General features: G+C 39.6%; 1 protein-coding gene across 1 annotated transcript in view; it reads left to right on the forward strand.

The window, feature by feature from the left end:
- LOC149283337 (dynamin-3-like) overlaps positions 1–25,583 on the forward strand; it is a 114,084-nt gene that overhangs the window by 20,942 nt on the left and 67,559 nt on the right. Inside the window, exon 14 of the mRNA XM_089497713.1 lies at positions 11,975–12,088. Coding sequence (XP_089353839.1) covers positions 11,975–12,088 — 114 coding nt within the window. The remainder of the gene's footprint in view (positions 1–11,974; positions 12,089–25,583) is intronic.

Genomic DNA, 25,583 nt, shown 5'->3' on the forward strand with positions numbered 1-25,583 from the left:
TTTTTAAGGCAGTGGCAGGTATGAACAAGCAGATGTTCATGATCACGCAGAAACTTGTCTGTTCGTTATATCACATTACCTGCAATAATCATATGGAGGCATGGCCACACATCTATGTGTGTCACAATACATTAAATTATGCAACATATAAACATTGTAAACTTTGACACGATTGGTGCTTTCACTGAGCGTCCATCCTCTCACAAATGTAAGCAAGAAACAAATTATAACGATTATGTTTTTTCCCACACATTTTGTGAACTCTTATTTATTTAGCATTTTTATTTCACCTATATTAGGACGTTAACAAAGTTCCTTCTACTTGCTTAAAGTAAGTATGGCTCCTGACTTTCCAAATTGCCTTTCAGAAAAGAAACAACTTCAGTGCCCATATTAAGTAGTCAAAGTGGGATGATGCTAACATTTTGTACAGAAGAACTGTAATTCTTTAACAAATGGAGTTCTATGTGCTGTCTTGTGGGAGTATATCTGCTTTGTGTATTCACAATATTTATTAACAAGGCTACAATCTATAGGCAATGCTTGTTAGTACAAAGCGAATTATTCAGTAGATTGACTGCCTTCTCTCTGCTTCAATGTGCATGTTCCCACGTTCAAATTAAATAAAGCAGCACTAATTTCTTGACCACTTTGATTGCTGGATATAGCTGAAGAAATAATTAATGGAACTACTTACATTACATCACTAAAAATAACTAAAAATTAACAATCATAAATATATTCAAATATACATATGCATTTTGTCACAAATGGTGTCTGCCTTCATAGACAGCTGCCTATCTTTTGGGAGTAAATATGTTTCAGTGAAGGTTTAAGATATGTTGTTTGCAAAACAAGATAACAACTGTAGATTGTAAGCTTGTGAGCAGGGTCCTTTTTACATAATGTATCGATTTGTCTTAGTCTTACATTGTTGGTGCTAAACAAAATATAATAATAATAAAACAACCTGAGAATTGCAAAAATAGAAACATAGAAAATTTACATAGAAAAATATTTAATTACTGCTTGCCTAGTTATATAACATTTAACTGCAGGTGCCATTTTTTTCTCTTTGTTGTTATAGTAAAGTTAGAGCAGCCACAAAAAATAGCACCTTTTAATCAAAAACAATGGTTAGTTTTTAAAAAATATTTTTTAATAAAGTGGTAACGCTAAGGAGCTATTTTTTAAAGAATATATATATATGTATATATATAATTTTCCATTTTTGTTTTTGCACTGTTCCCAGTGCACTATGACGCGAAATCCCTTTGGGGATCTCTCGTAAATTTTTTATGCCAATGGTGTCATAGTCAACTTGATCTCCGGTGTAGCGACAGGTAGATGTCCCTGTCGCTGCAACAGAGTCAGGACGTACAGGTACGTCCTAAGGGGACTGAACGGGTTAAATCAATGTTTTTGTTGATTATTTTTTTAATAGCAGGACAGACAATGCCAGAGAAATAAATTTACATAAATAATGTACTGTTTAAGTTTGTTATGATTATTCTAAGGCTATTTGGCATACATTTTATACATCTAACACATCATTTAGTATGATTAAAATATACAAATGGGAGAATATTTTTTTGCCTTTGATAACTTGTATACCACTAGGTATATATAGAAAAAATACCCATACATGTGTTTGCTATACCTGATTTTGGTACTTATGCCCCAAATGTTATCTAATTCCAATTCCATGATCCCTGTGCTGTATATAAGACATATGAGTTTATATTGGCTCCCGTGCTCTGCAGGAGTGTGATGTCATAGCTGACCACACTGCATTCAGAAACTTCATAGAGCGCAAGGTGCATAGGAACAGATTATTACTGGCGGTGGTGGCAAAGATCTCATGGTCTCATAAAATATCAGGTGGGTTAAATCAGTGGTAAAGTTGGAAACTTGAGTTTGCAAGACATAATTATACTACACGGAATGCCCCTTTACCAGACTCAAGAATGGTTTCGATTTTTAAACACTATTATAGACCAAATATATATATGAACGCAGCTGAAATTCCTGTATTTTAGAGTTTATGCTGTTATGTACAATTGGAAATTATTCTAGCCTTGGTGCACGAATAATTATAATTTTAATAAAGACAGGAGGCGAGTATTTTGCTTATCTTCCTTTACTCTCACAGTAGCAGCAAAGAAAGAGTTAACGTCATAAGTGAAAACAACCAATAGAAAACATCACATAAGAGGTATATAAACCCCTAAGCCCTCCTCCTCTTCCTCTTTCGGCGCTGAGAACCGTACTGAAGAATGTCCACAAATTCTGTCGAAACCATAAACTGACTGGAACACCGAACCGAACGGGCAAACCGGAACCAGAATCCTCCAGAGAGAACGGTGGAGTCAACGAAGCTCAAACACGGGGAGCCGAAACTCTAACACGGCATGGACAGTTCACGCTGAAATAAAAAGAGAGAACGTAACAGGACCAGATATCTCCAAGACATAGGAGAATGTCACAAAACTACAATAAAAAACCAACACATCCTCCCCACCGTGACAAATGAGCAGATAAAACACAAAAAAACAGGCACAAGAAAAACCAATAAACTTACCCCAAATAAGGGAGGGATGGGAGGGAAAATACTCGCCTCCTGTCTTTATTAAAATTATAATTATTCGTGCACCAAGGCTAGAATAATTTCCAATTTTAAGGCAAGACAGGAGGCTTCCTATTTTGCAGTTTTAACGCCAGAAATCAAAGCCACCGCCGCGGAAGAAACCGGGCGAAAGTAAAACTCTCTAAAAGTGGAATCCCGGGACCAATCTGCCGCCTTCAGAATATCGTCCAACGCTGCCCCGGACCTAAGGGCGCAAGACGCCCCAGCCCCCCGAACCGAATGCGCCCCGAAACTAGCGTCCACACCCGCTAGAGAGAGGAGCCAACGAACCCAACGGGCTAGCGTAGGAGAAGAGACAGCCCGAAATGGCTTAACGTAGGAAATAAGAAGCTGAGAGACCGAGGTAGGGCGTACCATGGCAGAGCGAGACAGATATGACCTAACACATCTGGCTACACAGATAGAAGGGTCTGCAAGAAAGTAAGGATAAAAGACAGACGAGGAGAAAGTCTTAGTCCTCCTGTGGATCCGGAACACCAGACCCTCCGGGGAGAAAGAAACGCAGTGAGTATCAAGAGCCCGAACGTCGGAGACCCTGCGAAAAAAGAGAAGACACAACAAAAAGGTAAGTTTCGCCGACAATTGACGTAGAGAAAGGGACTCGTTGTCCGGCCATGACCGCAGAAAATCAAGCACTACAGCCACATCCCACAGAAAAGAATAGCGAGGGGCCGGAGGCCGGGATAAACGAATGCCGCGAAGGAGGCGGCAGACCAGCGGAGCTTTACCAACCGGCTCGCCCGAAAATCCAACATGACCACAAGAGATGGCCGAACGGAATACATTAATAGTCCGGTAGGATTTCCCCGAGGAAAACATATCCGCAAGAAAATTAAGCACAAAATCTAAAGGGGCTGAATGGGGATCCACTTGCCGTCCCACACACCAAGCAGTCCAGCTGCGCCAAGCTGCCCAGTACGACTTTCGGGTACCTGGAGCCCAAGACTCGTGCAGCAGGGATTGAGCCGTCTCCGATAGACCCGGGACAGATCGGGGTCCCCCGAGATAGTCCACGCCACCGGGAGAAGTCGATCCTCCTGGACGAGGGGGTGAAGTTGGCCCTCCGCGCCCGACAGCAGGTTCGGAAAAGATGGAAGAGCCAGAGGGTCCCGGACCGACAACTGTAACAGAGCCAGGAACCACGGCTGTGCATGCCAGAGGGGGGTCACTAGGACCAGAGAGCCCCCGTTGCGACGCAAGTGAAGGATGACCCTCGAAATGAGGGCGAAAGGGGGGAACGCGTACGCGCCCGAGGTCGGCCACACCTGCATGAAGGCGTCCGTCGCCAGGGCCTCCGGGTCCGGAAGCCAGCTGTAGAAATCTGACGTCTGGCGATTTGTCCTGGATGCAAATAAGTCCAGGTGAAACGGACCTCTCCGACGTTGGAGATCCTGGAAGACCTGACCGTGGAGCCTCCAATCGCTTGCGTCTCGCCAATGCCTGGAGAACCAGTCCGCTAGGAGATTCTCGACTCCCGGGAGGTACTCTGCCTGCAGAGTGATATTGCGAGCCAGACAAAACTCGAAGATGTCTTTTGTTACTTCCGTGAGGCGTTTGGAGCGCGTGCCCCCAGACGATTGATATAACGGACTGCTGAGAAATTGTCCATCCGCAGGAGGAGACAGCAGTTCGAACGGTCTTTGGCTAGACTTCTGATCGCAAAGGAACCCGCAATCAGCTCCAGACAGTTGATATGGAGCGAGCGTTCCTCCAGAGACCAAGTTCCTCCGGTCGCTTCCGAGTCGGAGGCAGTGCCCCACCCCAGGAGGCTGGCGTCGGATTCGAGGACGAAGTCCGGCTGGGAACCAAAGATCGCACGCCCGTTCCAGGCCTCCATGTGACGGAGCCACCAACGAAGTTCCTGCCGCACTTCCTGCGTCAATGGGATAACCTGGTCGTAGGACGGAGTCTTCCTCAGATGGTGGGCCTTGAGGCGCTGGAGAGCCCGATAATGGAGCGGAGCGGGAAATATCGCTTGAATGGAGGACGAAAGGAGGCCTACCACCCGAGCCAGGAGGCGAAGGGAGCAGAAGTCGTGGCGGAGAAGAGACCGAATCTCTTTCCGAATGGACACTATCTTGGATCTCGGAAGGTGAAGAATGGCCGCCTGAGAGTCTATCTCGAAGCCCAGGAAAATAACGTGTTGGCTCGGGACGAGTTCCGACTTTAGAGTGTTGACAATGAAGCCGAGTTCGTGAAGGGTCTGAACCACGAACTCCGTCTGCGCGAGAAGAGTGTCTCGGCAACCCGAAAACAACAGGATGTCGTCCAGGTATACTATACACTTGACGCCCCTGGATCGGAAGAAAGCCATGACCGGCTTTAGGAGCTTTGTAAAGCACCATGGGGCTGAACTCAGGCCGAAGGGAAGGGCCTTGAACTGCCAAACTTGCCTGCCCCAACGAAACTGGAGAAAACGTCTGTGATCCGGGCGAATAGGGACGGAGAGATAGGCATCCGTGAGGTCCAACCTGGTGAACCAATCGCCTTTTGACATAAGGTCTCGGAGGAGATGTATGCCCTCCATCTTGAAATGGCGATAGACTACAAAAGCGTTGAGGGACCAAAGATTGATGACGGGACGGAAGTCTCCGGTGCGTTTGCGCACCAGAAAGATAGAGCTGAGGAATCCAGTGGGACCGGGAGCTCGTTGAATAGCCCCTTTGTCTCGAAGGGCGCGGAGTTCCGTCTCTATGAGGGCCTGATCGGTCGTAGACCTGACAGGGGGGCGAGGTCTGCGAACCTGAAAGGGTGGCGCGACAAAGTCTATCTGGAAACCCCGGACCGTTTGGAGGATCCAAGGGTCTGAAGAAATCCACGCCCAGTTGTGGAAAAAATGCGATATGCGTCCCCCAACCCGAAGAGGGAAAGAAGGAAAGGAAACATTGTGACTTACCAAAACTGGAGCGTCCTCTGGGGAATCCCTGGGCGCCTCTACCTCTGTAGCTTCCACGAGGGTTGATGGACCTTTGATGGTAAGCTGGTCTGTATGAAGACTGTGGTGGTGGGAAATTCCTGGGGCCTTGAGATGCAGAACGGCTGGCGGCCCGGCCCCGCGGTCGTCCAGCCCTCCCAGAAAAATGAAGGTTTGGTTGGAAAACTCGTTTCATGGAGGTCTTGGCTTTATTCCAAGACGTCATCAACGACACGTGGCGGTTAAGCTCCTTCACGAAAGCGTCTCCGAACAACAAGCCGTTAGCGGCTGCTCCCAAGTCCTTGGTGCCCAGCTCGGCCAGGCGGGGATCCATGCGAAGGAGGACAGCTTTACGTCGCTCTGTAGCTATGGCTACATTTGCGTTACCTAAGAGGTACACTACTCTAAGGGCCCAGTCACGTATAGTTTTGGGGTCCAGGGGGGTATCATGCAGAAAAGCCCTGTCCACCAGGGACAATATCTGGGTGACCGGTCCTACCAGATCCAGGAGTTTATCCTGTGCCGATTTTAGGCCCTGCTCTAGCCCTCTTCTAGGGTCTTTCTTATTTACGGATAAAAGAGCGACCACATTGGGGTCAAACTCAGGGGTAAGGGCCACTTTATCTGGAATGGACGGCCTGGGGCATTCGGCCCTAAGTTTATTCCGGACCTCCTTAGGGAGAGATTTCCGAAGCCATTTATGGATATAGAGGGCAATATGTTCAGGGGGAGCCCACTCGGTGGCCCTAGGGTGGCGCATGGTGGTGGGATCAAACAGAGAAGACCCAGTAGGGTCAATGACCGGGAGGTCAGAAGACGTGGAGGCCGAATGAGATTGTTGGGGATCGGCAAGGTGGGGCTCATCCACCAAATACTCACGGACGAACCCGGAGTCAATTTCTCTGGACGAGGCCAGATTAACAGATAATTCAGATCCATTGGAGGAATCTGCCCGCCATTCGTCCACTATAGATAGTGGGTCATTAACAGGAGTGCCTGAGGTTTTTTGGCGTTTTGCGGGTGCCTTGCCCTTGCCTGCTGAGATGCTGCTGCCCTTCCAGGGGCGCTTAGAGCCGGAGGCCTCTCCTTCTGATTTATCAGAGTCAGGTTCTGACGGGATATTAGTAGTGCCAGAAGGGACAGGAGGTAGTCCTTGGCTGGGTAGAGAGGCCGACATTTTTGAAAAGAAGGACTCCACAGAGTTTGAAAACTTAGATTCTAACCAGGCCATAAAGGCATCCTGGGAGGGCAAGTTATCCTGTGACATATCGTCTGCAGAGAGAAAATAGATAATGTCAATGTAAGGGGCAGGTTCTAAAATCTTGGAGCACTCCAATATAAATAATATGTTTTTCACAGGAGCTCAGCCTGGAATATGTAAAGCCGATAATCCCCAAGGTAGTAATGAAATATGTTGGGAACTAACCTATAGCAGGAACTAGCCTGGTAAGATTAAATTGGGAAATATATGAAAAAACGCGGCTCACCCGAAGAAGAAGGTAGAATAACTGGATACCGTCTGAAGCGAAACCGTTGGTGTAAACAGTCACCTGCAAAGGAAAGAAAAGATGGCGACCGGGACCTGCAAAGAAGTCGCGAGACCAGGCCGCGACGCACGAGGTCCTGGCAAAAGAAACTGCACGCCGGCGGGATGGCGGCTGAACCGTACAATAAGAACCGCGAGAAACACGGAGGAAAAGAAAGCAGGTAAGGAAAAACCGGTCCCGAAGGGTAGGAACAAAGAAGCTGGGAAAGTAAGGCAACCTAAAGAGGAGTGAAAAGAACGGAAAGGATAGAGAAAAAGAGGGGGGGGGGCCGGAGGAGTCCGGAGAGGCCCGGAGAGATCCGGAGACCCGGAGGGGTCCGGAGGGAAAAACGGGAATGAGAGAAAGTCTCCCTGACCACGGACCTGAAAAAGAAGGAGGCAGAGACACAGAAAAGGCGCAAAATATATAAATATATATATATATATAGCGGTACACGACTTATAATAAAACCAAATTATTACGAATAATAATCGAAAAATGAAATAAGTCCTGAGGTAAGGAAGAGGACTGACCTGCAGCTACGGTGAGCAGCAAAGAAAGAGGAAGAGGAGGAGGGCTTAGGGGTTTATATACCTCTTATGTGATGTTTTCTATTGGTTGTTTTCACTTATGACGTTAACTCTTTCTTTGCTGCTACTGTGAGAGTAAAGGAAGATAAGCAAAATAGGAAGCCTCCTGTCTTGCCTTAAAATTTAGATGACAGAAATCTATAAATCTTGTTTATAACTAATCTCTCCACAGTCACTAACATTTTCTTTTTCATTGATTTTCAACTTTGTGCTGCACTGAGACATGACAATGGTTTCTTTGTAAAGTCACAGGTTAGTCTGTCATATGTTTAAAATAACCAACTGAACACTTTATATTTTGCCCAGCGCTTCTAGCAAGACACTGGATGCTGAAGATCTCCCTCGAGCATCACTTAACCGTGTATTTTGTGTGGTGAGATGGACACTCAGAGTGTGGTTGGGGGGACAATGGCACTTATTATTGCCATATAATATTTTCATGTGAAATAAACAATATAGGGTGCAACTATGTGCCTTTTATTTTCATCATAACCTTGTGTTTCAAAGCCTCATTTAGTGTAGTGGTCCTACAGAACTAACCAACACTATATTTTGATACTTTTTATAACCATCATTCCATTTACCAAGATGTCTTTGTGTGAATTAACCATGTTTCCACCTGGTTGCTTTTTTTATTTCCTTTTTGTAATTATTTTATATTGTCTCATACCTTTTAGCCTGCCCTCATTACACATCATGAAGTAAATTAAGTAAATTAAAGTTATGCCAATATTTTAAAGCCACCTATTTTGGTTTAATTTCTCTTTCCGCCATGTGATTTCTTCATATTCTTAAAGTTGGTCAGGTGTTTGTACATCGCATTTTTTCTGCATCCAGTCATGCCACCTTACCAATTAATAGTTGGGTAATTTACAGACTGTTGAAAACAATAACACTATTAACTATTTCATAAGTGAATGTGTACATATTTTACAGTCTGTCATAAATCTGCAGCTTTTTGTGCCATGAGAACATGAAATAAGTACATATGTGAGTATTTGGGGGCCAATGTCTTTCATCAGCGCTAAGAGCACAGGGACCAGAAACATCTGCCACAAGCTGTTATTACATGCTTTCCAAATAGAAAATATTTAAAAATGCACTCAACGAACAACCTCTGTGTGGTTTTCAGACTAACTTCTTGCCTGGCTTTATTTCATTGAAACATATATCATGGTTCTTGTCATGCTGGTGATTACATTAATTAGCGTGTGAATGTATTTCTTAAAGTGCAGTTGTGTGCTATACAGGTGTCGTGTCTGTGTTTTGTAGGGAAAAAATGATGTACATGTTGTACTAAGCTAATCAAACCATATTTATTTTAGGTTTTGTTTCATGGCTGGGTGTGAGTTGGCCAAACGCTCACAATGAACAGTTCACATCTCATGATGAATTACGTGAAATAGTGCCCATTGTGGTAGAATGTGTGTGCTTGAGTCATTTAATTAACAATTACATTTGCTGGTAATTTATTATCGTGTACAACTGAGGTGTTTTTTGTTTTTTTTTTTGCTGTAGGAGATTCTTGTCCCATGTTTTATTTGAATGACAATAATTATGAAAATGTTAATATTTAATATGAAAGCGCATACATTCAGCTGTCTAAATTGAAAGTTGAAAAAGAAGCTGTTTAGCTTTCTAATGATCATTATCCAACGTGGCTGGAGTTTTATGAGGAGTCTGACACATCCCCAGTTTTTCTGTTTGTGAATGGCTTGCACATTGGCCCCAAAAAATAGAAAGTGATCTGGAAACAATCATAAGGACATTCCATAGTATATGTTCTAATGAGCATTAATTGCAGCAAAAGCACATGCAGACGTTTAAAAAAAGATCTCGTATTTCCACATTTTATTGCTTGATTATATTTAGCCATAAAGAAAAAGCTTATCATCCATTAAGATAAATGGATGTTTAAAGGGAAATGCCCAGATGTGCCACTCGGCCACTACCACCCCTGGAATTTTCAGACAGATGTTGCTTCTACCTCCGCACAAAAACATCTAGCATGGATAACATAGCCATTGACATAGAAAACGTGGCATAGTATTAACACTGACAAGGTACCATGTTTTTCAAATAAAAACAGCTCTCCTCTGTGATGAAAAATATATACTGTGACCCTTTCATTCCTCAATTCAAAAAATAAATACCTATGTTATGCTGGTTTTCTTTTCTTGTGAAATGTTCAGTTTCCAGGACATTTAACTGGATAACCAGTACCTTTTTGGGGCAAACCTGCTAACTGTTTTTGACAAATCAATGCGGTTAGGGTACTCATGGGATATTCACAGATAATTATTAGCTGCATCTTTATCCCGCTGCATAGTGGGAAGATACAGCTTTACATAATGAGCCATATATCCACTCTCTAATCAGAATTCTTTGTTTCTAAGTGCTGTCCTTGCTGTGAATGCATGTGAAAATTTGAAGCTTTGGTTCTTTCCCTCGCTTCCTTCATTCCATCTGATCATGTTACACCTCACTAAGAGTCAGGGCAGCTGGCAGGAATACTGGGAATAGGACCCACGGTGATTTACCAAACATTCCTGTGACATACAAGGGCCCCGGATCCACCTGGCACTTATACACCAGGCCCACCTTGATAGCATTTAGGATTATAGTTACGTGCAATCTATTGCAATTTGACAACCCTGTATATCCAAAAGAAAAAGTGACAATTGGCAGTTTTTTAAATGATAATAATGGCTGGAGTTGGACTGATTTCCACATTGTAGGAACTGAAACACCAATGATAATCATATTGTTCTCATTAAAAAATACTATTAAGCAGAGTTTGGTGAGCTATAACCTGCAAAAAGGACCAGTATCTCTTCCTTTGCCTTGTCCTTATGTTAATTTAGTAAAAAAATATATGCTATGGAAGACAATATTCAAAAGTTTAGATGCCCCTTCATCCATAAAAATGTAACTGGAAAAAGCATGTGTCATTTATTCAGACACTGAATGTTTTGTCAGTTTAGGGGAGTAAATTGTAGTCGTTGCTCGCTCTCTGCATTGGCCACAACCTCTCCATGATAAAAATGACAGAGCGGTTCGCTTCTAACAATCACAGGGCATTTTTAGAAAAGAGCACATTTTCCTGTTGTCCTGATCTTCACGGGAAGGGAGGGAGAAGGGTATTTTTACAAGCCTAAGTAATCTTTCAAAGTCACTTCCTTCTGTGACTTTATTAATGTAGAAGCTACATGAGTTCTTTATAGGACTGAAGCCAACTTAATACGGCTTTATGAAACGTAGCCGGAAGGAACTGTGTCATCCTTCATTCAGCCTGTCCAGAGAACCTCGCTGATGGTTGCGATATTATCTCCTATCCTTGATGCTGGTGCATGTGTTTCCCGTCTTCCTGATTTACTCCTTTTAGTCCTTTTAATGCCAGGGACTTCCGAAGCTGTGCATTGGCGTGTGAGCTTTTCTACGGCAGAACAGGGAGACACAGAACAATATTGATCTATCCAAAATGATCTATTATTAAAGCTTGAGAAAATAATTTATCTTTCAGTAGTTATTCAGGCTAATATTATGGATCCCACATATGGAATATAGAGAACTGGTGTAAAAAAAAAAAGAAATATTAGAAACACTATTATTACTATTTTTATTTGCTGAAAACAGCAACAACATTCAACTGCAGTGTTTTAGAAGAACAGAAAGACAGGCAGATCTAATAGTGTTAAGATCTTCTGTGATCTGTCTGGAGCCGGCATCTTGATCAGCTACAGCTGTGGCATAGGATTCAGAGTTTAAAACTGACACTTTCTGATCCAAAGCCTTTTCTGTATCCCTGCGACCCTATGTCATCAAGCCTCCCCCTCAGAGCATATGAATCTGATGCGTGCTGACACCCATGAATCATATAAACTTAAAGAATTGCTTATTTGGGGCAAAATTGAGGGAATGGCAGTTTTTAAGAACTGCGATCCTATAGTGTCTACAGACTAATAATAAAAATAGTAAAGTATAGAGAGCAGGGCATGTGCAGCCTCTTCTCTGTTTAATACAGCCTTCTGTAAAATAAGAGTTTAAGGAACAGTTGGGGAAAATAAATGGTTCCTTTCTTGTTTGATAGCCCACATATTGCGAGAGTAAGTTGTAGATTTTTTAGAAGCTCATAAAATTTAACAGAATTGTAATTTCAAATATCCCCACATCCCCTTTGGATTTTTATGGAACTGAATTTCAGTTCAATGCATATATTGCTCAGAGATATTCTAATAAGGATAGTCAATTTACGGTGTTCTGAAAGATGATGATTAACCTTTTATTCTTTTTTCAGGTGATTCGAAAGGGCTGGTTGACCATAAGCAACATCAGCATCATGAAAGGAGGTTCCAAAGATTACTGGTTTATTCTGACAGCTGAGAGCCTTTCCTGGTATAAAGATGATGAGGTGAGAGCAATAATGAGAGTAGGTTGTTATTCTTGCCATCATTTTGTTATCTGTTGTACACATTACTAAATGCCACATAAACCATTTTAAAAGTCATTGGCATGCTCAGTGCAACGCATTTTCTATTGACTCTGAAAGGATTAATCATTAGTTTATTTCCTATGGAATAATATTGAACTGGGCTACATACGGTAGTTATAACTCAACAATCCACCTATAATCACTGTTGTAATTTACTAATTGCTATTTTTCTTATAAAGATTTTTCTAAAAGCCATCAATGTAGTTAAGTGGTAAGGGACCCGATACACTGAATGCATTGGTGCCTCTGCTTCTGTCAGGATGAAGAGGTGAAAGGGATTCTGGCAGAGCTGCTCCTAGTGATGTCGCCGGGATCTGAGAGATCCGTATGCTTCTGCAGCTACAGATCTCTCTTCTATTTCTCCCGGTACACAGTCCATTAGCGCAGTGACAAAGGAAGCATTGGGGCATTTCCCCCCCCCCCAGAAACCAGCAGATAGTAAGAGAAGAGACAGATTTCCCTGAATGCATGCCAGGGGCTTTCAATGGTAAGCTTGTATAAGCTTATATACCTGCTGTCACTCCTACCTGCAGTTGGAATACCACTGGATTTCTTTCATTTTTGTTAGTTCTGATAAATTCTAGGTTGAAACTCTGGTAAACTTACTTTTGAAAGACATTGAACCAACATAAATAACTATATTTGAAAAGTGATACTCATGTACGAAATAAGTTTTAGGATGTCCAAGATATAGATTTGAAGTATCTTAATCATTACTAGGTTAGCTTTAAATTAGAAAACATTACTTACTTGAAATCTACAGGGAAATAAGTGTTCTATATATTTTGTGTTGCCAGCGCTTTTAAATGCAGAGGATGAAGCCTTTGTAAGTGTGTGTGATACAATGGAATTAATGACTAGCTCTGATAATGTCTACTTATACTTGTGTTATTGAGGAAACCTGATCAGACACCAGGCTTCAGCTTTAAATTGTGAGACTGCTATGTTTTTGCATTAAAAATGTGGTTTCACTTGAGCTCATGTTCTATAAGGTCTCCTATTTAGTGACCACATGCTTCTGATCCTTTGCCTGACATTTTGACTGTAGAAAGAGGTCATTTTTTTCTCTCAATTTCATTGAAATTACTCACAAATTCACTAACCACAAGTAAGTAAAATTTGCGGAGACAGCCAGTGATATAGAAGGCATTACTTGGAATTAGCCATTTCAAGCATATAACACTGAAAAAACACAATCTTAGTGATTGAATGGACAACGTGTATCTACTTATAGTTTACTTGTTTTAGTATATAATGTCATCAATAAAACAAAGTATGAAACCACGTCTGTACATATGAAGAGATGTAATACTTTTTCAGTTTATGAAATTGCACAACAAATTAGCATCAGTATAATGCTGTGATGTACGTTGTGGTGGTTTTTAACATGGAGAATATTTGGGGTTTTATTGGCACCGTTTGGTCTCTTTAGCCATATCATGTAATAATAGTCACATTCTGTTAGACCCCCCAGTGTAGTTACTGAGAGAGTTACATAATTGGAACTTAGAGCACATTTATGCAATTTTGTAACCATGTTTTATTTAATTTGTATCAATGGTGCCCTATTAGCCTACGATTTGCTAAAAAAAAATCTAGTAAATTTAGAACAACAATTTACAGCTAAGAAAATCACAAAGCATCTAATGTGTAATAAGGTTTGATCACAATGTAAGTAGAAATGAAGTGCCGCATAGAACCGTTATTTCTTCTAGTCCTGTTAACTTAATGAGAATTGGTTTGCCTGGCCAGGCTGGAAGTGAGAGAAAATTCCTTCTTAATTCCTAAAGGCCGCAAGGATTATCCCCCACATTCCCTCTGCTGTAAAAAGAAATGTCTGCGTCTATCTGGAACACATTTCCGATGTGTTGTTAGTTTTCCAGTTGGAATTTGAAAATGAGACCATCTGGTATGTAACGTTGTTACCCTTTTTCCAAACAGTGGGCCCCCAATGAGCCACAAAAATAAAGGCTCTGTTATCCTTTAGCTGTCGCCCATAACCCTCACCACTGGAATGAGCCCAGTTCAGGAGGGATCTGCCTCCTTTAACTAGCTTTCATGTTAACATTTTCACTGCTGCAGTATGTTACTACGACATCAAAGCGTGTGGAATTAATTCTATAGAATGGGTAAGTGGCGGATGATATGCATGAGCCACATATTGCAAGCAATGGAGATAAAATAGGTTCATGATCACCCAATGGTTGATTCATTTAATCAGCTGGCCATTCATTCAGTTATTCTTTTAGCATCTTCCAAATGGTGACTGAACGTTATTTTATTAAGTCTATAAATGTCTAACACACATGTGAAGTCAGGAGGGCGTTTTTTGCTACTATCGGGTATGCACTAAGCATTATCAGTAAAGTTATTACCATCGTGTATTACATGCTGTATTGTATATTGTATATTTCCTTTGACTGTTTTTTTTTTTGTTCATTTTGATATATTTCCCCTTGAAATACTTGGGTAGATTTACTGTTAAAACACATTAAATCTAGCCTTATTTTCACGCTGTGAGAATTTTTTTTTTAATAGCATAAGAAAAAAAAACTATCCAACTTTTCACACATTAGCACATATTCCTTTCTTAAAGAGCAGTGTCACAAAATGGAAAAAAATAATGTTTTTATTGTGGACGAGGGCTTATTATCTTTTGCCTAACTGAAGTTCCAACGTGATTTCATCAAATGGGCAACTAGTAAAAATGTACATTGCAGTCAACATAATAAAGCCGTCTCCTGGTTACAAATGCAGCTGATGATGATGCTCGGGTATGGTAAGTGGTGATGTGGTTGCTATGGTTTTCCAGAGCTGCGCTGTCACTGGCTGGTTGTCATTCAGGCTGGGTTGTCATGTGACTGCCTTTCTGTGCCTGCTGTACAGGTGAGAGGATGTTCTGCACAGCAAGTGTAGACAGGCAGACACATGACAACTCCCCCCAGCCAGGCTCACGGTTCCACCGGCACAGGCGGACGACAAGACGCCTGCATTTGGCTTTACAATTTAAACTTTTTTTTTCTTTTTTTTTGGACGTTCAAGTGAACACAGGAAGTAAAACATACAAAAGACAGTATAAACATTCAATCATTACAGAAAGTCGAGCCGATAGTTACACTTTATTTACAATAAGATACATGGTTACAAAAAATCCAGCATTGAATGATATACACATATAATATTAAACAATATATTTAATCATGCATGAAAAAGCAAAACAAGCAGTCATGTGTATTCTTAATTGTGTATGATTTTCATTATATTAATCCTCTGCTCTTCCCTTGTGATGTGGTATTTGCTATAGATCTGCATGTATACAGGGCACAATAAAATAACTGCTTAATCTCTCTGTTGAGAGGCAGCAACCAGACTATTATCACCTAAATATTCTCATTTTACCCCCGACATTTCTGGAAATCCAGCCTTTTTCTTGAAGACATATAAACTTTATCGTAAGGAAGAGAAATGTTAACACAGACCAAACGGCCAAAGGTTAGATATTGCAAAAAGAATGAATGATTAAATTAGTGTATGCATACACCCTCTTTTAATACAGAGATAACAAAACGATGATGACGATCTAAACAATTTGAATTCACGTAAAGAATACAATTGTGAAACTGGAGATTTGTATATAGGGTAATTTTAAATTGTGACTGTCTAGTGGTTTTGCCGCACCTTTGTAAGTGTCAGGGGGTTAGAAGCAGTGGCAATTATACGTGAATATGTAACGTCAATGACTTATTACAAACAGAGGGTAATGCAGTAGCTCATGCAGTAGTTTTATGCAGTACGGGGATCTTAATAATAGCTCAACTGAAATATATTCCTTTTGTTTGGACTTATTATAACAGTTCAACATTTATTTATATATATATATATATATATATATATATATATATATATATATATACTAAATATTATTATATCATTATATTGTATAATTCAAACAGGCTGATTTTAGTAAATAAATGGTTTAATAGAAAATTATGGTATAAATATTCCATCCATTTGCTAGTTGGTCTGGGCAGCGCTTGCACCACACTCCCATGGCCTCCCATGTACGATGATGCAGTAGAGGCAATGGATTAAAGCCCACAGCTGGGGAATGTCATGGGAAACAGAGTTATCAGTCATCAGTCCGCTAGTTATTTCAAGAAGCCCAGGATGACTGGCATCTCTGTTTGACAGGAGGTACTTTCAAGATATTTCATTAGTTTTGCTAAGTGAATACATTATTTACACGTACAGCTGGAGTGCATGTGCTACTTGGGCACACAGTATTTTAAAGACATGGATGCAATACTGTTAAATTTGGGCCAAATGTGCTCTAGATGTATAATATTAAACCAGTGAATTCCAATTGTTTGCTACACTTAATGAATGTAAACATTTTAAAACAATATTTTGATTTACTTTATTTTAGTTTACTTTATGTCTGTTACATTCAGTATGTTTTCAGCTCTCCTCCCTATGTTGTGTTATGTAGTGATGTAATTTGCTGAAGTGAATGTTTCTTCAGACTTGGAAGCTGTGTGTGGTCTGTCTGCAGCATAGATAAGAGTAAAGTTACCTGATGTTCTCTTTTCTTTGTATAAACATATTTGGAAAGGTTTAGAAGGCCAACACCGCACAGGAAACTCTCTTGCCCTCTTAACAGATGGGGGGCAGGAGAGAGACATATGGAAGCCTTCTTTCTCCTGAAGGCTGACTTCCCGTTACAGTTTTAAGGGCAAAGTTTAGAGTTTGTTGTATAAATGAAAAGTCACACTGTGCATGGAAGATGCATCATGTATGCTGGCCATTTACCCAGTTCCACAGCTGTTTATTGTTTTTCAGTTCTGGAACTTGATTGATACAAAAAGTCTTTGTTGGATCATGCGTAACTATGATACAGTTGGGCAATTTTGCAGAATTCTGTTTGCTAAATTTGACATTTATGTCCTTAATATTATTATTAATTTCCAGTTTTCCTGAATATTAGTAAACTTATTCTTTGTTAAATAGATTATGTTTTTCAAATGCATGTGTGTTCAAAAAGCCCCCCCCACACACTGTTATGGAGGATATTGAACAATGATGTAAAGCTTAAATAGATTGTATTTTTAACGTATTGATGTTAGCTTTATCAGAGTTATTTATCTAATGTACCCTTTAGGTACTTGTGAGAATAATGATAGCTTACATAGAGTTTCTAAAAAAATATTATTATTTTTTTTTATTTTCATACAAATACATTTCTACAAAAAAAAAAACTAAGAATATTTTACGTATGTTAACTTATTGAAAGCAAATTGGAATTGAATGATTTGAGTATTGCCGGTAGCATGATATTTTGCTATAATTCTTACCTCATGAATCACAGCATGTATCTTAGTGTCAGTTGTTGACCTTTGGAAATAAAATGTTAATATATACTGATAAAAATATATTTAGTCTAAAATTGTTCAAACCTTATGACAGATTACTGCACTATGTTATCTCTATGTATTTAAATACAATATTTCTTTAAAATAATCGCTGCAACTGATAATATTAGGTATTATAATAATACCTAAAAAAATACATGTTTTACAAATATATAAATTATTTATTATTATCATATTATCTATGTTTGAATTTAATTTCTACTGTATTGTTTGTTACTATCTAAAAAAAAACAATAGTATCATTTTAATATCTTTAGGCAACATAAATAATGTTGGGAAGGTACCCCTGTATGGTACAAAAGTGACTGGTTCAGAATAGGTGACATTTACAATCCTAATCTCATCACGTATAAAATAGAATACATTTAACTACATTTTGTGAACAGGAAGTGTTTTCACAAATGATTAGAAAGAGCAGTTTCACATCTTATTTTTGACAATTATGCATTTTTATTAATTATTTATTATTAATTATTCTTAAAGGTTGCGGAGGTTCTTAAAAAAGCATTAAAAATATTAGATGTTGCATTAAATATATTTTTTAAAAAAGTAATTAAATAAAAATAATAGTCAAAAAAACTTCTACATTCTAGAAGCCTTACTTGGTAGCAAAACATTTGATAAGTTATTTGTTAAAATGGTTACTTTTTTTTTTTTTTAAAAGGAGTTTTACTGTTTTCAATATTTTTTTTTCTGTGGTCTACACATTCTAACTTGGAATAGCCTTGTGCTGGTAAATCAGGCTGTTACATAGTTTGGAATGAATGAAATGAAAACATGCGCGCCAATGACTATTGATGAAACCCAAGGTGCAATGTTAAAAAGAAAGTGTGAAAAGAAAAGCATGCATAGGTTCATATTATCCCAGAAAGCGTGCATCTGTGGATGTATCTATCTGTACACTTAATATGCTTTGAGAACTGCTGCAGCATATTGCTTTGCACTGCAGTTTCAAGAAGCGTTAACTAGGAACTTGATTTTTTGTATGGGCAAAAAAATAGTTTTTAAAATAAATGCACAGCAATGCAAAACTGTGATATAACTCTGAGATTATTACAGAACCAATCAGTGTATTTTTTCATTTAATTTGCATTATCTTATCATCACACAGTGTGAAAATGCGGGATGAAGGCTTCACTAGGGTTCACTAATTTGTTGCAAGAGAGGCAAAACAATATTTTGACAATGTTATTTATTGTTACTATTTCAATTACTATAATTCCTGGAAGCACGCTTTCATTGTTTTGACACACCTATTGAAGTTCATTACATTCTAATTGATCATTATAGCTGATTGCATCATTGTAGATGTTTTTTTAATTATCTGCAGACTGCAGACCAAATGTTTCAACCATTCAATACCAATAATTGAAATACGTGTTTGATTGCATTGCTAAATAATCAGTTAACCCATTTATATAAAATAATTTGGATTACTCTAAATTGTGACTGTAAACATGTGAAACAAACGTGGTGTTCTTATTACATCAAAGCATAGATTAGCTGTTGCTGATGTTATTCTTACCATTCTTTCTCAGCTTTTAAGTACATTCCTATCAGAAGCATAACACTATGTTAAAGTTGTCAAACGTTTTCTTGGTTTTCTCTTCACTAATAAACCATTTATTAGAGTAAAACAACAGGGACCTGGGCCAAAATATTTTTTTACTCCAAAATAGTGCATTTAGTATTACTTATCAGGCCACATCTTTTAATTTTGTTTATATAAATGATTATTTACTAGACTTAAACTTCAATATGGCTTCAGTTTATTTTATTTTTGTAGTAATCATGTGACACTATATGTAATTAAACTTGATCATCTTTCACATATAAGCATTCCCGTAATGTTTCCCGTGTTGAAGGTAGAATACCGTTATAATAATGAAATAGCACTAAAGCAACAGTCCACTTTCCTTATGAAAAAAATTGCAGTGAACACAAGGATGTTAAAAACCAGAATTGCCCAGTTTCCCCAGCCATATACATTTAACATTGACATATTAAACAGTTTCATTGTTTTTAAAGCTATATTTATATATGTATACGCTCATCACTGAACATAGTAATTCAGTAGAGTCCCCAGATGCAATTTTGACATTGCATTGGAACAGCAAACTGGCAAAAAATGTAACCTATGCCCAAGAGACTACAGGCCAGTTGTTCCCAAGATAGGCCTTACCAGATTGCTTCCCCTGCAGCGAGCGGAGTCCTTCTGTCCTGCGTTTCCTATTTCCCTAGTGTGCATAACCTGCGGAGAGAAACACTTAACATAAAAAAACCTCGAAAGGTAGAACACTAAGTCACATTTCCATGGCAGCAGCAACCTGTGTTCTCCCTTTAATCCATGTCGTTGCTGTCCCATGCCCAGTCTAACCAATGTGCAGACTACTGTACAACAGCATTGTCCTGAACAGGTAGTCTGAACACTGGGGCGACGGAGCAGGCTCTCTTCGGAACACAAGTTTTCTTTCACTTTTTTGTTAAAATCCTTTTTTCTTCAGTCTTCGTTGGTAATATTTTCCCATTTTTCTGCTTTTGAGGCGAGAGGCGAAAACTGGGAGTCCTTTCTTTTTTCCTTTTTTTTTTTTTTAAAGAAACCCCTCAAATTCTACCAACGTTGAAACACATAGTTGCAGAAAGTGTTCTGATTTCCAGTCTTGACGTGGCACATTTGCAGCAGACTGGGGATCTGGCAATGAATTTAGGACCAGGAAAAGGGGGAGGGCTGGGCCTGGGAGTCCATATATGGGATGATGTCACCCTTGGGAGGTTTGGGTATGCACTGTGCTAGAGGAGAGACAGCTAGGGTTGCTCGTGCTAAAGACATAGGTCTGTGTATAAAATGGTACCAGATGTTTTAGTGTAATGTTAAGCAGTCATTTCATCTTGAAGCCAGATTTTTTTTTAGCCCGAGCGAGGCAGGAAGTGGGCCCCAGAATGGAAAAGCTGTGTTAAAAAAATAAATAAATAAAGGCAAGCTGTAGTTAAAGTGCAGCCAAATGAAAGTGAAGGGACGACGACCCTTCTTTTCATTGTTTTAAGAGGAAGAAATACAGAATGATTGTTTGTGTGATACACAAGCTCTTCAACTCCACAGGGGTTGAGGGGCCTGGTGTAATTTAAGTTTGTCACTTGTATATGGATCTTGCTACACACGAGTTAAATATTTCTGTGTGTATATGCATGTGTGTGTTTTTTGGTTTTATCTTCAGCGGGGATATGTTGTCTCTTTTTTCATGTCATTCTTTTCCTCCAGTCTTGCAATAGCCAGCAATATGTAGGCTGCTCAACTAGACCTTCAGAGTAATTACAGCCACTTCCTGAAAGTGAAGCCCCCATGATAAAGTCTGGAAAAATGGTCTTTGTCATGGCCTCCACGTGAGTAATTAGTTCCACATGTGGCTTCTCCGCTGTTACCCTCCTCCCTCTACAAGCCTCTAGCTGTTTAGACTAGCTGATAGCCAAACATTTTTTCTCTAGATGATTACTCTAAAGAAGTTTTAAAAGGTTTTGCTTTAGACTTTCAGAATAAAACTACATCTCCAGTGTCTTAATAGTGTACGCTGCTAGGTAGGCAACCTCGGTCAGTTAAAGCTTGACAAAAAATAATGTGTTCACACACAATTGTTGTTTTTTTTTGTCAACTTTCTAAAGAAATAAAACTAACATACCATTGCTTTATTCTTTCTAAACATATGTGATTGTCAATAGTTTTATTGAAGTATAGTTCTCAGATATCATCTATCTATCTATCTATCTATCTATCTATTGTGATCCATACATTTCCACACACCCTATATGCTTCTGCTGTTTATAGCTTATATGTAGTTCTGTGGGAGCTTTGAAATTCATAAGAATAGTGGCCTTAAGTTGTAAAGATATAAATCTTAAATAATAATGTATAGCAATAAAAATGATAATACCATAAATAAGAATAACAACAACTTTAACTTATTTGTTTTCATCTAGGAAGTAACAGCAATGTGTTGATTTGTCAATGGTTTGTGGCAAGAAAGTTTACAGTGTATGACATTTCCTCTATAAGACTGGTGAATTGGCTTGTTTCTTAGACCTTTTTATTTAGAATAGATTCCTGTTTCTTTCATAAAAACTGTTCCATCAACAAAGCATAGAGCACATCGTACTGAGTCATCTTACATTAGATTAATATAGAACGGTAAATGTGCTTGTCTCTGTGATTCAAATTTTCACTTCATGTGATGTGAAATAATTAATGCAACCAGATTGATTCAGATATTGGAAATACATGTAGTGTAAACTACACTTGCAACCTGCATAATGACTAATATATTTACTAAAGAGTAATTTGATTCACTTTATATAAGTATTTTGCTACATTAGCATGTATAGCACTAGTGTAACTGTTACCATTTAATTTCCTTTTTGCTCCCATTCTATATTCACCTATGAAACTAAAATTCTATTCCTTTATTTGCACACTCACCTATCTTCTCAGGCAGATTTTATTTTGGTGTTTCCATGTGGCATTCTACGGGTAGGCTATGACACTAATATAACGCCTTTATATAACTCAATAAATTATGCAAAACACTAACCACTGCCTAGTTTCAAATGAAACAATTTATTGAAAATGAATGTACAATACATAAAAATAAATTACCCAAAATCCTTCTCTCAAGCAATGGCAACCCTCCACAATGGCTAGTGGTCACATTAATGCCTCCCTAGACTTATGGTGATATATCATTTCACAGAACTTCCACGATCCCTTTTAGCTCTTTTTTTCTTAGCTTGATAGTTCAAAAACTACTCTAAACTACCATGCATCTACAGTTTCCTTGAAGATCAGCCTAGTGTTTTTGTGAAATGTGTAGTATATATGCCAAGAAATGTATGCTTTTAAGAAGGGCTTGTTATTAGTTAGTCATTGTTTTTTTTTATCTGACAGCATAGTGCATTTACTTAGTGCTTGAAATTGATGTTTTGCATTTGTATGGAAAAATTCTGTGATCTACTAAATGCAAATCAGGATGACTTGCAGAAAATAACACACTTTCTGTAGAATGGTCATAAGATTCATTGACTGCATTTCAGGTTGTACCACACCTATGTCTCCTGCCATTCTAGCATAGGTGCTAGTGACCCATGTCAGCTACACAAATAAGAAAATTGTTAAACAATTAAACAATTGTTGATAGAAGACCAAGGACTTTGATGATATACTGTGGAGGCTCGGGTAGCTAATGAGCTACAATTAGATAGCAAAGCACTTGCCAGAGGGCTAGATACCTGTATATAGGAGGTGCCACAGGTAGATGCAAACCACAGGTAATCAGCCAATGCCAGGTTCCGTACACTAACTGGGTAGTCAGAAATAACCAGGGTCCTTACAAAGAGCAGGTAGTCAGGAGAGCAAAGTACAAAATCTCTAGGGAGAGAGTAGTCAAACAGGCCAGGGGTCATAAACAGTTTCAGGATACAGATTAGCCATGAAACAATCACGCAGATTCGTCAGGAAGCAATGCTGGATATCACGGCGCACCCCCTTGTGCACGTCACAGATGTTCCAGCAGCCCAGCCTGACCGCGCCAAAGACCTAGGGTAGATGCCAGATACATGGACCTTGCTCAGGCTAGCTGCAGTTTTGCTGCGGGTAGCAGGTTTCCAATGCGTGATGGTTACATGACTAATCAAAAGCACTTAGGAGGTGGGCTAGACTCCTTACCAAGAGAAAATATACAAAGAAGATCAGGTCTGGGGGTTCTCTGTCCTCTTATGGATGATATCTTCTTCATATATGTTGCAGTGATTAAAGGATGATTTATCAATGGATCACACGGTAATCTAATTCTGCAGACCTGATCTTCTCCATGTGTTTCCTTTCGTAAGGAGTCTAGCCGACCTAAGTGAATTTCCTTTTGATGTCCGGTTGGGATGCTGAGGGTTACTCCCGATCTGAACACAGAGAGTGCAAATATCACAGTTTAGATGCCACTTTAAGTTTTATATCAATGTTACATGACCCCAAGTTAAGAGCACTGCTGCTTCCACAGTGTTTGAGCAACTGTAAGGAAGAGCACCACGTGAAATGTGAGGTATGAGAGTGTAAGGTGTAAGACACTGAGGTGTGATTGATAGAGTTGGGTGTGATGGAATGAGTATGTTTTAGTGTAAGCATGTGTGAGGTGGTATGTATGTGTAAGTGTGTGTGAGAGGGGATGCATACGTGAAAGCATGTGTGTCATGTCCCTCACCCTTACCTGCTCTCCTCAGCTGTCCTCCGTCACTGCTGGTCTCCTGGAAACTCGATTGTGGTAGCGTGGTAGGCCAAAACCACGGCCCAAATTTCTACAAATTCCAGGGGGTGACTTCCAGGTGTTGCCCAAACATAATGCAGTATACCTGTGGAGGAGAGGTAACACCTTTAATCCCCATAAACTATCCACCAATTAAGGCCACATACAGAACTAATGAACCAGGTGTTATGGTTTCACCCCTGCCTGGTGGCCAATCCAGTAAGGAGCTTGTTCAATACAGGGAGGAGTAGATAACTGCAGCACTATGAACACTTTACTCCAGTGTTCCAGAACTTTGGTTCCTGTATGTCCATGGACTTCAGCTTCCTGTTCTCCTCTGCTTGCTCTGTTACAGATCCTCTATTGGATTCTCTGTTATTTGACATTTGGCTTCCCTATTGGACAACCCCGTTTGCTTACCCTTGCCTGGACTACCGTTTACTCTGATCGCCGCCTGCCCCTGACCTATTGAATTGTTTACTGACACCGCTTTGGACTATCTTACGCTCCCAGCCCAATCCTGACAGCCTGTTACTGTAAGACTATTTATAAAATGGCCCACCATGTTTGTACACTTTAATATATATCTTCACTTTTGTCCGCAGTAATTTTTAGCTCACTTGAGTCAAAAAATAAATAATGCGCTATGATATGGTCAAGAATTTAGTGACCATTCACTAGAATTCAATCTTCCTTGACATGGTAAATATTTTAAATAATCAATGTCAATTCCATTTTTATGGTTTCCTTAGGGGCACAAACCTAAAGTGACATTTGCATAAAAATAATAGCAAGACTCTTCTTAATCTTTAATAATTATGTATAACTTTATGGTGTCGGAAGATATGTTCCTGTCGGTATACTGTTTAAAACTATAAGCCCCTTATTCCTAAAACAGTTCTGCGACTTCTCTTAGTACCTGTTCCACACAAACACATAATTTAACGTATGGAAGAAGTATAATTTAATAATCCTTTCTACTTGCATTACACTGTGTGTTTAAACTGTCTTTAGAAGAGAGTTGTCTATGCCGTAGAGCAGGGGTAGGCAATCTTCGGCTCTCCAAATGTTGTGAACTACATTTCCCTTGATGCTTTGCCAGCATTATGACTGTAAGAGCATTATGGGAGATGTAGTCCACAACATCAGGAGAGCCAAAGATTGCCTACCCCTGCTGTAGAGTACTCTTTGGATAAAGTCTTCCTGACTCTCTTTCAAGGCTTTTGTTTTCCTGAAATTTAATTCCCCAACCATTACTGTCCCACTGTGAATTACTCCACCTCCTAACCTTTTCATCAAAGTAGGTTGTTTAGGAGTTGATTTGACTTCCTTGTCTGTACCAATTGATCTTAAGACCAACACCAAAACATGCCTTTTTATGTTATGTAACATCTCAAAAATTCACCCCTTCTTTACTTAGAAAACAGTTATACATATCCAGAAAAGTGCTGTAACCTTCTTTAACCAGGTATCTCACATAGTGGCATTTGCCACCATCAGCCAATCATTAACACTATTGCTATCAGCTTTCCCTTAACAGAGCAGCTCCCAATAACATCTCATTGGCAAACATATCCCCATGCATGTTGTTCAGTCTGTCTTCTACCTCCACTTCTTCTTTACTCAATAACATCCACTCATTTTCACACTACCAATTGTCTTATGCTGCTTCTCTCCATTCAACTTTTTCTTTTCCTTCAAAGT

This window comes from Sceloporus occidentalis, unplaced genomic scaffold (genome assembly GCF_023333645.1).
Source record: "Sceloporus occidentalis isolate IW3139 unplaced genomic scaffold, rSceOcc1.0.p SCAF_106, whole genome shotgun sequence".
NCBI lineage: Eukaryota > Metazoa > Chordata > Lepidosauria > Squamata > Phrynosomatidae > Sceloporus > Sceloporus occidentalis.